The sequence below is a fragment of the Bidens hawaiensis genome, unplaced genomic scaffold (genome assembly GCF_021521415.1).
Source record: "Bidens hawaiensis isolate Kalapana, Puna unplaced genomic scaffold, B.hawaiensis_p1.1 tig00060139_1, whole genome shotgun sequence".
Classification (NCBI taxonomy): domain Eukaryota; kingdom Viridiplantae; phylum Streptophyta; class Magnoliopsida; order Asterales; family Asteraceae; genus Bidens; species Bidens hawaiensis.
In genome coordinates this window covers 1-14,850 of record NW_027506458.1, presented here as the reverse complement: position 1 = coordinate 14,850, position 14,850 = coordinate 1, and the positions used below count along the sequence as shown (strand labels likewise).

Genomic DNA, 14,850 nt, shown 5'->3' with positions numbered 1-14,850 from the left:
ATATAACACCCACAATTCTAATCATACTCAAAATAGGAATCACAATTAAACTAGACCTCTAATTTATTTAATGATAAGTAAAAAATAATTATGACACCAAGTTATTCAACTTGGTCCCTGAACTTTGGATCTCCACCAAACCGCCCCTTGAGATCTTCCGTAGCACGCTTATACTTTTCGTATTAACCGTTCGGATCCTTCAAATTGGGATTGCACCAAGTTTTACACTCCGTCTCAATGCCAACTTCCATTGTTCCTCCAAGATCCTTCACACCTTATAACGCTCTCACTTCTTTGAGCTTAATTCTTGGATTCAACTTCATAACCCTACCAGCGGGTTTCTTCTTCCCATTAAAAACTGTGCTAGTTTCAAGATTTCCACTGTTTAAAACTGCATCACCCGATTTCAAATTGGTAACGACTTTTGCTTTCTTAACTTCATGACCAATGACCAACTATCATGGTACTCAAAGCAATTCTTCCATCTTCACTTGATGCATGCTCTATCTCGAACTTAACTCCTTCATTTGTTCGTTTATTCGGGTCACCCGAACTTTATATGAACCTCATGCAAACTCCAACATCAACTTTGTTGGTTTGTTGATTTTTAACGTTTTCTATTCCACCATGACAACCCGTAACATGAGACGGAACTACCTCCTCGTGCACTTCATTCAACACGGTTTCTTTCTCGTCTTGTCGGTTACCTTCACGGTTACGTTTTGATCAACCGTATTTTCTTCTTCAACCATGATTTCCTCATCATCTAGATTTAAAATAACAATAGATTATTCCAAGGTTACTTTCAACGGATTTGACTCTGGCACAACTTCTTGACTTGAACACCAACAAGAGCCTTCTTCAAACCATTCATCTACCAGGTTTGGTTTGAATTTGGTATCAACTGTGTATTTCGCTTGAACCTCGGCCATATTAGCCTCCACATCCCACGGTTCTTCTTCTTTAACCACAGCCGCATTACCATCCTCTATAGGCTCTCGACAGTACCTTGCCATATGTCCTTTTTGTCCACAGTTATGGCACCTAAACGGAAACTACTTTGGTTGGTACCTTGATTCCTTGTCTCGGTTATCTTCGTCCGATGAATCTTCTTCAGAGTTGTCATCTCGACCCTTTCGGTTCCATTCTCTCTTCTTGGGTCGGTCACGTTTCTCGTTCTCCCGATATTTACTCTTACCTTTCTCGCCATAACGGTTATGATTTTTACTAAACCGATGCTTCTCCTTTCTTCCGACATACAAGGCTTCGCTCTAGGTTTTAATCGACACACCGGCTAACTGTTTTGCCAAGGCTTCTTGTCCAGCAAGAATATTTTCGAACTCGGTAATACTCGGTTGGGTTGCCCACCCTTGAATAGAGGTAACGAAACTACGATACTCCAACCTTAAACCATGGATGAGTATCCGCTTCATACGAGCATCACTAACCCGAGATTGTGGATCGAGTTCTCCAATTTCGCGACATAAGTTCTTCACCTTACAGAAATATTGTGCGATTGGAAGATCCCCTTGGGAAATTGTCATTAAATCACCTTCGACTAGTTGCAATCGAGCATCGTTCTTCTTCGTAAATAAGGTCTCTAGCGTGTCCCATGCTTGCTTTGGGTATTCGAGATCTTGAATGTGATCAAGAACATCATCATCTATCGTTGTCTTGATAATAAACATCGCTCGACCTGCTTTTACCTGCCACTTTCCGATACTACCGTTAATATCGTTCGTGGGTTGTCTCGTCTCGGTACCGTTCGTTACCTGCCAAAGATCTTGACCTTGAAGATACGACTTGATGCACGTAGACCATTGTTTGTAGTTACGTTGGTTCAATTTCTTGATTCCTCCTACGACCTGGAATTCTGCCATTGTTTCGGTTACGGGATTAATCTTTCAGTGTAATCATATTTTCTTTTTCTTTTTACCTTTACTTCTATCGTATTCTTCACTTGCTGTGGAACTAAATAAAAATAATGGATTGCTTGTTTCCTTCCCTGCTTTTGCTTCTAGCCTTCAACAATTGACTCTTGAACTTAGTAATAACGATTCCCAAACAAATAAACTGAAGAAAAATTTCTTTCCACAAAACACACAATTATATATATTTAAACAATAAATAATATAAAGTGATGGATCCTTTGTGAATTTTGTGGTGACGGCAGTAGCTTTATTCTCACAAAAAGACAAAGACACAATTGCAAGATATTGTGTAGAGGCAATATCGATTTTCAATTAACCTTTCTCTTACGACCTTGACGAACACTCTCAATCGATCTTTAAATAGCCTCTGGTCTTCTCCTCCTAGTACACTTGAACAGTTTCTTGCGTACGATCAGTTTCTTCTAACACCTTCGATCGGAACCTTAACAACGATAGGTTTCTTGGCCTCTTATGCCTTTGATTGGAACTACTACTTCAATTAAGACTTGCCGTAGATCGAAAACACAAAACACGAGCCTGGATCGTTAGGCTCTGATACCACTTGTAAAACCTTAGACAAGTGAATCAAGAATATCAAACACGATATTGCATAAAACGTTTATGCGACTCTTTTCATTGATAAGAAACAAGAACAAAATACTAATGACACTCTAAAAATAAAACCTTTGATGGGTTTATATAACACCCACAATTCTAATCATACTCAAACTAGGAATCACAATTAAACTAGACCTCTAATTTATTTAATAATAAGTAAAAGATAATTATGACACCAAATTATTCAACTTGGTCCCTGAACTTTGGATCTCCACCAAACTGCTCATTGAGATCTTCCGTATGACCCTTATACTTTTCGTATTAACCGTTCGGGTCCTTCAAGTTAGGATTGCACCAAGTTTTACAAAAATGTCACAATGCCTATGAGAATTGTTGCAGCAATAACTTATACATGTATGATGAACAAATGATTGAAATATAGTCTTATTTTAATTTTAATTCAACCTATATTAGTAGAAGGTTATGTTAAAAAGCATCAAAATTTAAACATAATCAATAGACAATACACGTACATGCATCGATTTGTACATGCAAGTTTTTGGGACACACAATTAGGACTTAGCTAGGAGTAGTGATGACGAATCTATGATTTTTTTTTCATAAGGGATAATCGAGAGGCTTCTGAGACACATTTCCCGGTTAGGAGTAGTTTCTGGGACACACAATTAGAAGAAGAAAATGTTTTTGAAAGTAATAATGATAATAAAAGATAACATAATGGAAGAAAAGTTACAAAAAAGTCTTAATCGTATTAATATAAAAGTTGAGGAAGAATGTATGTTTAGTAAAAATAAAAGTTGAGGAAGAATGTATGTTTAGTAAAAATAAATGGGAATGGAGTACATTTGGCAACACCTTCATTTTTTTTTTCATCCTCCACACATATGTAGTGTTAAGTTCAAACGAAAGCCACAAAACATTTACGAACCATTTTATTCACGGGTGAATAAAATGTGTTCATTCAACTATTCATATACGCTCACTAGTAGAAAAAGTTTCTTTAGACGTGGTTTGGTTTTACTTTTTAACACAATCAAGACAAAAAAATAACCATATCTAAAAAGGTTTTCACATTCTCCATAAAATCTGCCGCGTAAAAAAAAACCATGTGTAAAGGTAAGAAATCACGTCTAAAGTTGATGATAATAAATACACTATTTTTCAAAGCCTAAAATTTCCCAATGAGCCGTCGTCGTCTTCCCTCTTCCACTAACCGAACTTTTCCCTTTCCATCATTAACACATATTGAAGAATTATACCAATGTTGGCAAACTATTTCGGTTTAACGTCTATTAAGTAGTAATAACGTAATTTTTAATGTGTTATTTCTTTTTTTTTTAATTAAAAATACAATGTTGACCAATTACAATGTAGCTTAATGTGACCACAACGTAGCTTTAACAATCTTGAACATGCCTTGCTCTGAAACACGCCACTTACAGTGTAGCTTAAAATGACCAATAGATGCATAATTTAGCTGCGTAAAGTTAAATAAATTAACCGATCAATTAACTTATTACATCACATAGTTTGACAATGCACAAAGTAATTCTTTTATTAATTTAATCAAATTTCATAAACACAAGGAATACCGATGCTCAAATGAGTCTTCATACAAAACAATAAAGACCAGTTGACCACGCATGAGCCCTTTTGTTGCATATATATATCACATTTTACCTTGCATTTCATTGGTTATACAAAATATATACACCATATTACATTACTCGATCAGTTTTATGCATTTCATAGGGGTCATTGAAAAGGCTCAGTGCAACGAATATAAACTAATACTGTTTATACGTGTGTATATATAGGCGAACGTTAATTGTATATCTAATACAATACCATACGATGCATAATTCAAGGGTTCATTCATAAAATACATTCACTCACATGAATTATAGTATTAAAAGACCTAACATGAACTCATGGTTCTTTTCTTGAAATATCACTAATTTTGTCTTGTCGTTCTTATCCTGATAGAGAGCCAACATATGGCACCTATTTAATTATAAATATAGGATATTTTAGTTTTTATTATCATCTTATTTCATTAGTAATATTTTGTACTTAATGTTGATTATGTAGTGAATACTGCAAGTTCTAAACTTATCTAATGGCTTAAGTGAACCTAGTTTTCGTTGTGACTAGAAGGTCATACAACATGTATGTTGAAAATGATATTGGGCCTTACGACCTGCATTACTCATTTTGATAGATTGATAGAACATTTGAGGTACACGACCAGGCCGGCCCTACAGCATTGTCGGCTAAAGCTAGGGCTTGAGGTCTCCGAAAAAATAAGTCCTCCGTTTAAAACGTTTAAATACTTGTGTATATACAGAACTGTATATTGTAAACATACACTTGAGATGTATAACATTAGTGGATGTTGGTTTGGTGGTTAAATGCATGTGTCCACCTTGAAAAAACCTTTTTCGTTACTCACGTTCGATTCTTTTAAGTTGCTTTTCTTTTTTTCTTTTTTTGTTATTCTAGGTGTTTCTTATTCATTTTGCACAGTTGTTCATTAGTTCACACAAGAAAGTTGGATACTTTTAAATTAATATACATATCTTCCTTTTGATTATTATACATATATCAAACTCTTTTGTTAAAACAAGACTGAAAATTTGTAATTTCATATACCAAAAACACGAAAAAGCTTGGTAATTTGAAACTTAGAAATTGTAAATTTTGTCATTTCGACTCTCTAACATCCGGTAAAGGCCTCAAATTATTTCTTCGTTTTAGGCCTCCAAAATGATTGGGCCGCCTATGAGTCACGACCCATATGAAGAAAAATCGTTGGGCCATATGGCCGAATAAAGTAAAGGCTCCGGTGTATAGAGAAGACTTCACCGTTTAACATAAAGAAACGTAACCAACGTTTATTGGAAAAAGCAACCCCGAAGATTTGGGACCAAAAGCGATTAGCAGTGACCATTAAATAAGTTTCTTCATTTGAACTAAAAATTTTATATCTGGCCTTCCGAAAAAATAGAAATACAAATCAAGAAAAAAAATCAATTAGACTTTATTTCGACTATCAATATAAAAGAGATGCTAAAAACCAGATCACACCTGAATGGTTTAACTTATGATCCTTCAATCAAATTTGTGTTTACTGAAACTCATCCTAAACTCCAAAACACATTTAAGTTTCTTACTCATTTTATGGCTTAGATTCTCCTGCATGCAACAAACGAAACCATCAAGACTTCATAAGATCAAAAGATCATTTACATAGCTAGCTAGATAATTGATTTAGGTTGAGTTGACTCACCAAAAAATCATGATCAAAGCTTCTTGTTATTGATTTGGATCCCAAAAGCTTCTGATGATTTCCAAACATGGAGATTAATCTTTTGTTATGTCTCATATCCTTAGAGACTACAAGAATATTAGGTAGTATAATGATTATCCACAGATTCTTACCAAAAGATGTTTTGCGTTGATTGATGTTAATCACCATCACCTTCTATACTTTTGATCCCCCTTTAACACAAATCTAATGTTGAAAGTTGAAGATCAAAACTTGAGAATCTCTCGTCGCACTCAGGAACTATCACACCCAACCTTGGGGGCATGACGTATGACCAACAACTGACACCTCTTTTGTCAAATCATAAGAGCTTGGTGTTCCAGCGGAAAATATTCATTTTGATTAAAATATTATTTTGTACATTTCGGAAATTAAATACTGGATGTTTGATGACAAATCTATTCTCGTATAAAAACATGATTTATATTATTTTATAATTTCAAATATCTGAGACATCAGATAGCTTTTGATGACTGTCCATTATATTTGAAAATACGTCAACACATAGCTTGTGAATAACGCAGACTCAATTCAAAACATTTTCAAGTATTTTTATGAAATAAACAATAATATCTTTGTAACTACTTATCAGGGACCCATGAAATTACATTGAAATTTATTAACCTAAGTCCTTTTTACAATTAGATATATACACAAAATCATTACTCTAAACGGCCTTTAACTGGTCTATGAGACATGATAGGATTTGGTCTCATTTATATGCTACTGTTCCATGTATGAAAGGATCACCATTATTATGGTCAGATTCCTTACTTCTTCATCTTCGTACATTCTACCTTTACATAACCGTAACATACATATACTTTCTTTAATCATTTATACATACTCATATGTTGTACGTATATATATATATATATATATATATATATATATATATATATATATATCATACACATTCATCATTCATATACATACCTCCCTTGTCAATACTTTCAATATCCGAAGATCGTTCACGTACTGACATGCTTTCGTTCAGATTCATAACATAATATCTAACACATAAATCATACATGGCATACACTTACCTTTAAGGTAAGTGTATTAACCATCACATCTAGTATGCACACAACCCCGAAAAAATAACAAGGAAATGGGGCTAGAAACTCACCTGAACTCGGTTACGTTCACCGTTCATGGTTATCCCTTTCCTTAGATGTGCGTGACTAACTGTATAACAATTACGCGTATTAATTACTATCACTATCCACATCGTATTTCTAGTTTAATTATAACCCTCAACGAACGGGGGTTCGGGGGCAGCGCCCCTGGTAGCAAGGTTCTAGGGGCGGCAGCCCCTAGCGAGGTCCAAGGGGCAGAGCCCCTGCTGGGGTCGAGCTGCCAGGTTAGCTTGGAAAATTTTATTTTCATTAATGTCTTAATACATTTTTCATTAGAATTCTAATTTATTATTTTATTTGCTAACTCAAAAGTTCGAGTGCTTCTTTGTAATTAATCCATTTTATCTTAAGTCCAGGGACCTTTCTATCATTCTTTCAAAGTTTAATTCGTTATCCAGTTCCTTAACGAATGTGGCTCATTCGTTACTTCTTGACGAATGGACTTTATAACGAATTGAACATTTATAGCGAACTGAACCTTATAACGAACTGGTCTTTATAACGAATTGAACCTTTATAACGAACTGGCCCTTATAACGAACTGAGGTTCATTAGTCAGTTATTCGTTAACGATTTGCTTAACAAATGGGGCTCATTCGTTATTCTTTCTTAACGAATAGACATAACGAATCAGCCTAATGAATCAGAGCTCATTTGTTAACTCTCCGTAACAAATTGCTTAATAAATTTGTTACACACGCGCCCAGGGTTAGTTCAGAATGTCAATGAACATTCCTGACATCCTTACCTCGTACGCCGCCTTTCCGGCGCCGCCGTGCCGGCAAACCGGGCGGTGGCCGGAAAAGCGTATTTTACCTCATTTTACACCGTTTTTCACCGAATTTCGTCCCGTTCGATCCAGATTTGAGTTAGGGTGACCCCTAAGCTCAACTTTTGATCAGTTTATACCCGATTCCATCCGAAACTCGTGACTTTAACGCTTTAGGGTGTCGGCTCGTCGTTTCGCGACTAGATCTAGCGGGTTTGGATCCATACAATATTATACTATCATTACCTCGGATCGTTACTCGAGTTTTCCTTGGGTTCGGCTAAGGGAAAAGAGAGAGAGATGAGAGAGAGCTTAAGATGTGTGTTTAGATGGTGTATGGAATATGTGAAATGAATGGATTATGGGGTAATTATAGTTTATATATGATAGTTCATGGGCTTAAGCCCATGGTCTTTCCCTTTTTCTTATTACCCAAGTTCATTACCCATATTACTTAACCCAACACAAGCTCATCTCATAACATCTAACATTATTATTTATTAACCTAATGGAAAACAGGATGTTACATGTAACAACTCGGGATTTTCAAATTAATAATTTTTATCCTTTACCCGACCCGTTTTTGTTTTCGAGATACTTTTAATCAATAAATTATCGCAGTTATCGAATAATTAATACTTTATTATATATACTTACTTAACAATAAAATAACTTTCAGTGAATTACATTTTCACCCTAAACATAGTTTTAACCTCATAATGTATCCACTCTTAAAGTAGAGGGACCAAACTGTAAATGTATTAAAAGAGTTTATTATGATATTCCAACCCAAACCCGGATCCAAGTCCAACCCATATTCATATACTAAATTATGACCCGGTTAGTTTTCTTGCATCTTAATCTTCGTTTAATCTTGGAATTTATTTATGAAAATCATTCCATATGCTTTAACAAACTTACACCGACGATTAATTAAGGTATTATAATGAATATCGATCGAATACTCAATAATAACTAAACCCGTCAATATCAATATCGATTTTACCATATAGACGCGAGGATTATTCAATTAAGTTTACGTATACCTTCTATGAAACCCGACGAAGCAAACCCCTAAACTCAATCGTGTTATAAACTGTCGTAACCTGCCGTTCTGATCCCATATCTGGCCATCAACCTCAACTCGCAGTTCATCATTAATTCATCATCCCAACAGGTAATTTATATATGAATATTGCTCGTCCTTAATCGCTGATCATTAACCCTAACAATAATCAAACAATCTTTTACCAGTTAAACGAATTGAAACTCTAGGGTTCATAATCAGTTTTAGGTTGAACCTGTTATTGTATTTGGAGTTTTATTTTCAGTATATAAACAAATTGACTCAGTAGCCCAGTTGGTTGGTCTGCGTGATGTGAATCTAGAGGACGCGGGTTCGATCCTCGTTGAGGCCGTTTTTGTGTTTTAATATTTGTAAATTTTGTTTTTTAAGTGTTTTAGTTAATTATAACTAATTACAAAAGCAAATAAATATTCATTTGATAAAACCGACATCTTAAAGTTTATTGTTTTGTCAAACCTCGTTAAAAGCTTTCGTTTACGTGTGTGTGTATATATATATATCTATAATATATATAAACGAAAACATAAAAATCCTATGTGTCGCGATGTGGTCGCTCCCCCTTTTTTTGGAGTTATTAGATTTGCTTGATTTTTAAATGGAGGCTTCTCATGCATTTGACCCGAATTCATGGATATGGGTCTTACCAAACCCATATATTTCTTAAACGAGTTATAACATCTCATTAAATTAATAATTATTCTCACCAAATTATTGATGTAAAAATCCTATTAAATAGGATATACTAAAAATTAATATCTTATTTATTTTAAAAAAAGATATATATATTATTTAAATTAAAAAACCAATTTTATATTAAAAAAATAAACGGGTCTTGGGTCTCATCAAACCATAAGTATATTATTAACTTTCATAAATATTACATATAATTAAAAAAATCCAATTTTATAGTAGAAAAAATAATCGGGTCTTGTGTCTCATCAAGACCATATAGCTTTTAAACCGGGTTATAACATCTCATTTATTTGTGAAACAATAACATAAGTATATTATTAACTTTCATACAATAAAAATAATATAGATTCAAAAAATAAATAAATATTAGAACAAACAATATAAAAAAACCCCCGTAATACGGGAGATAAAAACTAGTATATATATATATTATGTATTACTCTTTTTAAACAAAAAGATAATAAAACGTATTCAGAGTGTTAAACGAATTAACTATATTTTTACTTTTGGGTTTTCGTTAAAGATTCTAAAATATAAATCTTATTATAATCAACTATTTAAACGTTTACTGTTATAATATGTCGTAACTCATATTTATTTAAACTAATTATTTATAAATTAGATTGTATGATAAGCAAACGATTCTTTTAAATTAAATAATGATTAATAATATTGTTTTCATAATAAGATATAATCCGTAGAAATCAATCGTTCAAATCCATAATATTATCATCCCAAACCTAACTCAAACTCCATCGAAATCTTAATTTATTAAATTATGTTATATCTTCGTAATTAATCTTATTATCATTAATAACTAGGAACTCTTGTCATCGCATCCGACGCTCGGACTCATTTAACTTAGTTTATATCACCATTTTATTATCACTTGTTCTACTTTATCAGGTGAGTATTTCACTCCCCTCCATTTTACTCGTTTTATCACATTTTGGGGACATATGCGTTCGTATATATTTTTATATTATATAGTAATCAACCGCAACTGTTTATCCTTGTGTATTTATCAGTTTGCCTAACTTGTTATTTGCTTACTTGCTTTGTTTTGAACGCTATTTGTTTACTTCGGCAACCGATGTCCATTTTTATGGCACGGTTTAGTCCTTGCTTGGTAAGCAATGCCCATTTATATGGATTGGTTGAGCCTTTCTTTATGGTTGATTCCTTCATGGTTTGCTTTCATTATAGTTGTTTGATTGTTATGTGCTATGGCTTATCTGTATATTCTCACAGGAACAGTTTGCACTTTTACTTATTATTATATAGTGTCTTAAATCTGGTGATTTACTCACTCAACCTTGTGTTGACAAACCTATTATATTTTTAACGCATATGCAGGTTATCGTGTGATGTGATTCTAAAGCTTATATTTGAAGAAAACTTAGGTTGCATGCTAGAGAAGAAGACACAAGAATTAGAATATTAACTTTTGTTTTATTTGATTAAATTTTAATTTATATACTTTGGTTAACTTGATGTAAATGATTATTTAATTAAATCTAATAGATATTGTCACATTTAATATTGCATGATAGTTCCTTTGAAAAGCTTGTGAGCAATAAGATTGATTTCCCGGCATTTTCGCTGTAGGTTGGGGTGTGACATTACATGGTCCGTTAGCAACTGATGAGTCATCTACACGTGTCAACACCGCATTTTGTGCTTATCCTCGAAAGACCATCGGGAGTTATGGTGATGGTCCACTGGACCACATTTTTGGATTCTTCTCCACAAAACATCCCAAATTCTTATATTATGTCTTTCGTTACAACATTTCTATCCCGAGATATGCTTATTTTAATATTTTAGGTGTTTTTATACTGTTCTGTTTTGTCACGTTTTAAGGCATGATCTGATATCAAGGATAGAGATGGGCACAATATCATTTCATATTATCATATTTAACCTCAAATTTGAACTTTAATTTCACTAAAATAAAGTCCCTTTACTTCATAAATATTTAAATTTAACCCGAAGTTTTGACGGGTGTTACAAGAACACTTAAGAACACACACCAAAGTTTGTATGACATCACTATCCCAACTCATTTAATGAACTGGTGTGAGTTCAGAACGTAAAAGATCGGTTTAAGGAGGTGAAATATGAGTCAAAGTGTTAATTGATTCAGATTTGTGAGGGCGACCCCGTAAGGAGGAAACCATGGACAAAATCGTGGCTTGATACTAGGGTTTTTATTTTGTGAAATTGGGAAAAATTGTCATACGCGCTCATATGACCCAGTTTTCATAAACTAAAAGTATTAGAACAGGTATTCATGTATGAGACTGAAAAATTATATATATAATTTTAATTTTTTTTTTCATCCACTCTTGTCTAGATGCCACTGCTATCATTTTGTTTAAAATGAAATTTTCTTTTAGGATCTTTATTTTGATGATTTTTTATAGTTAAAAACATAAAACTATATAAAAATAAGAATGAAAAGAAAAATATACACTTGAAAACCCTAACGGGTTTTTTTCTACAAACTAATAAGCATTAAGTGAAACCTGCAGATATCTATCTGACGGGTAGTTGCAAACATATACTCAACTAATATTGGACTAGGAAAGAGATATATATGGGTTTACAATCAAGTATAAAACTATGATTACCAATATTCTTCTCAATTTTCATCCTTGTTCTCGGTTGAGAATCCTTTTTATTTGTATCTGTTCATACATAAACAAGGTTAATTAAAATAGGAATCTTAGGTAGGTAGGTAGGTGTGTGTAATATAAAACATTCCATAAATAGGGGGGTAAATTAACGAAATAGCAATGACTATATTTTGAGCCAACGCAAAAGACAAGTGAAGATCTTTGGTTTTCTGCTACTGCAACATGTACCATCTCTTTTTACAGCAGTCAATGGTTTTAATGTGATTACAATGAGTAGGTACGGGACTCCGGGTCAAACCAATCATGAATCAACCATTCATTTTCACTTTATTTTGTTATTATATACTATTACTTTTGGCAATATTTTAAATAAATAATGCACTGAACATAATTAAGATAATAAACCCACATATTCGAGCGTGATGGACGGTCGAAATGTATGGACACATAGACATGTCACTAAGCCTGAATTGTCGTCATCATTAAAAAAACTATTTTTATGTGATAAACCTGAAAATCATATAAATTAATAAATGAGTTTAAAATAAGTTAGGGGTTGTTTGATAGACTCTTATTGATTCCATTACGTGACTATCTCTCAATCGTTCAGATGTACGGTGTATTTGGTTCACTAAAAAGACATCTTTTAGTGGTTCATTAAGACCTTTTATGGATATATTAATAAAATGTGTTGAATAATTCATATGGTACCTCTTAATCGGTTAACTCTGTTAATAATTCGTCATAAAATTATTAAACAGCCCCATAAAATTGTCAACAGCTCCAAAGAGTAATCAATTTATGTAAAACACATTAACTAATCACATTGCTATATTAAGGAATATCGTTGATAGTGGAATATTCCCAATCAAGGGATAGATTGTGACTATCCAAAACTCAAAGACCCTTTCTGTAAATTCATTTGATAGTTAAATCGGACAAATTATGAAGGAAACCCTTAATGAACATACAAAGATACTGATGATCATCCAAGCTGAAAAAGTGTATACAATAAAAACAAAAGAGAATGATGAAAATTGAAGAATTAATTAAGAAATATTGTATCCAAATTGCTAGCTAGTTCGCTTTCTTCGACTGATTTGCTTGAATTCATTTAAAAGTTCACATGTTTCTTAACAAGAACTCAATTAGTTTATTTTATACTATGTTTAATATTGTATTTTTATATAATATATATTAAGATCTAAATTATATTGTACAATAACTGCTTTATTGCACAAAAGGTACGAGAGAACACCAACCTCTTATTTAGTTGATGAAATTATGTAGTGACATAACCTAAACTACGCACAAAACTAAAGTTTTATAATTATGTATGTAGTAAATAATTACAGTTTAAGAAAACTAATCATGCATGAAGTAAAGTATCATGAATGAAGAAAAATATTTATGCATGAACATTATCACACGTGTTATACGCCATCACATATGGGTTTTTTAAAACAATTGTTTTTTTAAGTATCGATAGAGAATTCGAATAAAAAAGAATAAAATGTTCGGTTTTATGGTTTTGATTTTTTTTAAATAATGTCGTATAAATACGAAAGTCCAAAGATGTCATGAATACGCATAGGTGTGAAAGGAAGAAAGCATCCCATGTCCATGTCAATGACTTAAATCTGCTTTTGTTTTTAACCTTATTTTATTAGTCTACATGTATGTTTATATGCATGTAAAATATGAATTCATCATCATAGCAATATCTAAATGATGAAAAAGAAGAATCGCAATATTCAAGCTTTGGAACATACCATCATGTCAAACAATCACCTTTTTCTTCAAAATCTCTCAGTAGGTTTATACATTTAAGTGTTATTTATAAGGGTGTACTTAAATGCTAAGGCACTAACAAGCTAGTAAATTATCGGCCAAGTTCATCTATTTAATTTTATACATCATCGTTTACCTAGGGATGGTTGAACTTTACCCTCTGGATACCATTCCGATGCCTTGCTAATAAACGATTTAAACATGAAACCTAAAATATTCTAAAACTAATTTAATGTGAGGAAATACCAAAGGAGATTTAAGAAGTAATCCCTCTTGCATAGTACTTAAGTATTTAACTACTGATCAATTATAAACAACCTTAGGGGGGGGGGGGGGGGTCATAATCAACAACACCAAAAACATGTGATAATACTTTAAGAATTTGCTTTAACTAACCCTCTAGACTATCTCCCATGAATATGTAGCATAACATATTGCAGTCACAAAATTGGATTCTTTAACACAGACAAGGTACTTTTAGCATTATCATAAATATTGCTGGCGCAAAACTGAACTAGTATAACAGCAAATGTTGTGCTTGATTGTTAAAAGGACACTTATTAATAGTGGAAGCTAGTATACAATATTTTCAACTTTTCAGCCAGCCTTAAATCACGCTGCAGTATTCATGTTGGGCGAGATTGTGAGAATGATGCAGCGGTAAAACGATAACGAAGATCTACCACGTTGATTCTGTGAATACCCGTGACGAACTTTATCAAAAACTCTCAATTAGGTCAAGGAAAGTGAAGAGAAATATATTTATTTATGAAATTCAAGTTTGTCCATCCATATTACATCAACATCATATTAATAGACTTTTTAATACGAAATGGGCCCAAAAAAGGCCATGAGCCAAACACAAACCCAAAAATAAAAAGATAGAAACTGCGA

The 14,850-nt window shown here is 33.0% G+C and overlaps 1 protein-coding gene across 1 annotated transcript; it reads right to left on the bottom strand.

Moving 5' to 3' along the window:
- Nucleotides 1-1,271: 1,271 nt before the first annotated feature.
- Nucleotides 1,272-1,880, bottom strand: LOC143617902 (uncharacterized). The gene has a single exon (XM_077090305.1). The coding sequence runs from the start codon at nucleotides 1,878-1,880 to the stop codon at nucleotides 1,272-1,274; it is 609 nt and encodes a 202-aa protein (XP_076946420.1).
- Nucleotides 1,881-14,850: the final 12,970 nt, after the last annotated feature.

Coding starts and splice junctions, on each gene's coding strand:
- LOC143617902 (XM_077090305.1), bottom strand. CDS start 1,880: ATGGCAGAATTCCAGGTCGTAGGAGGAATCAAGAAATTGAACCAACGT.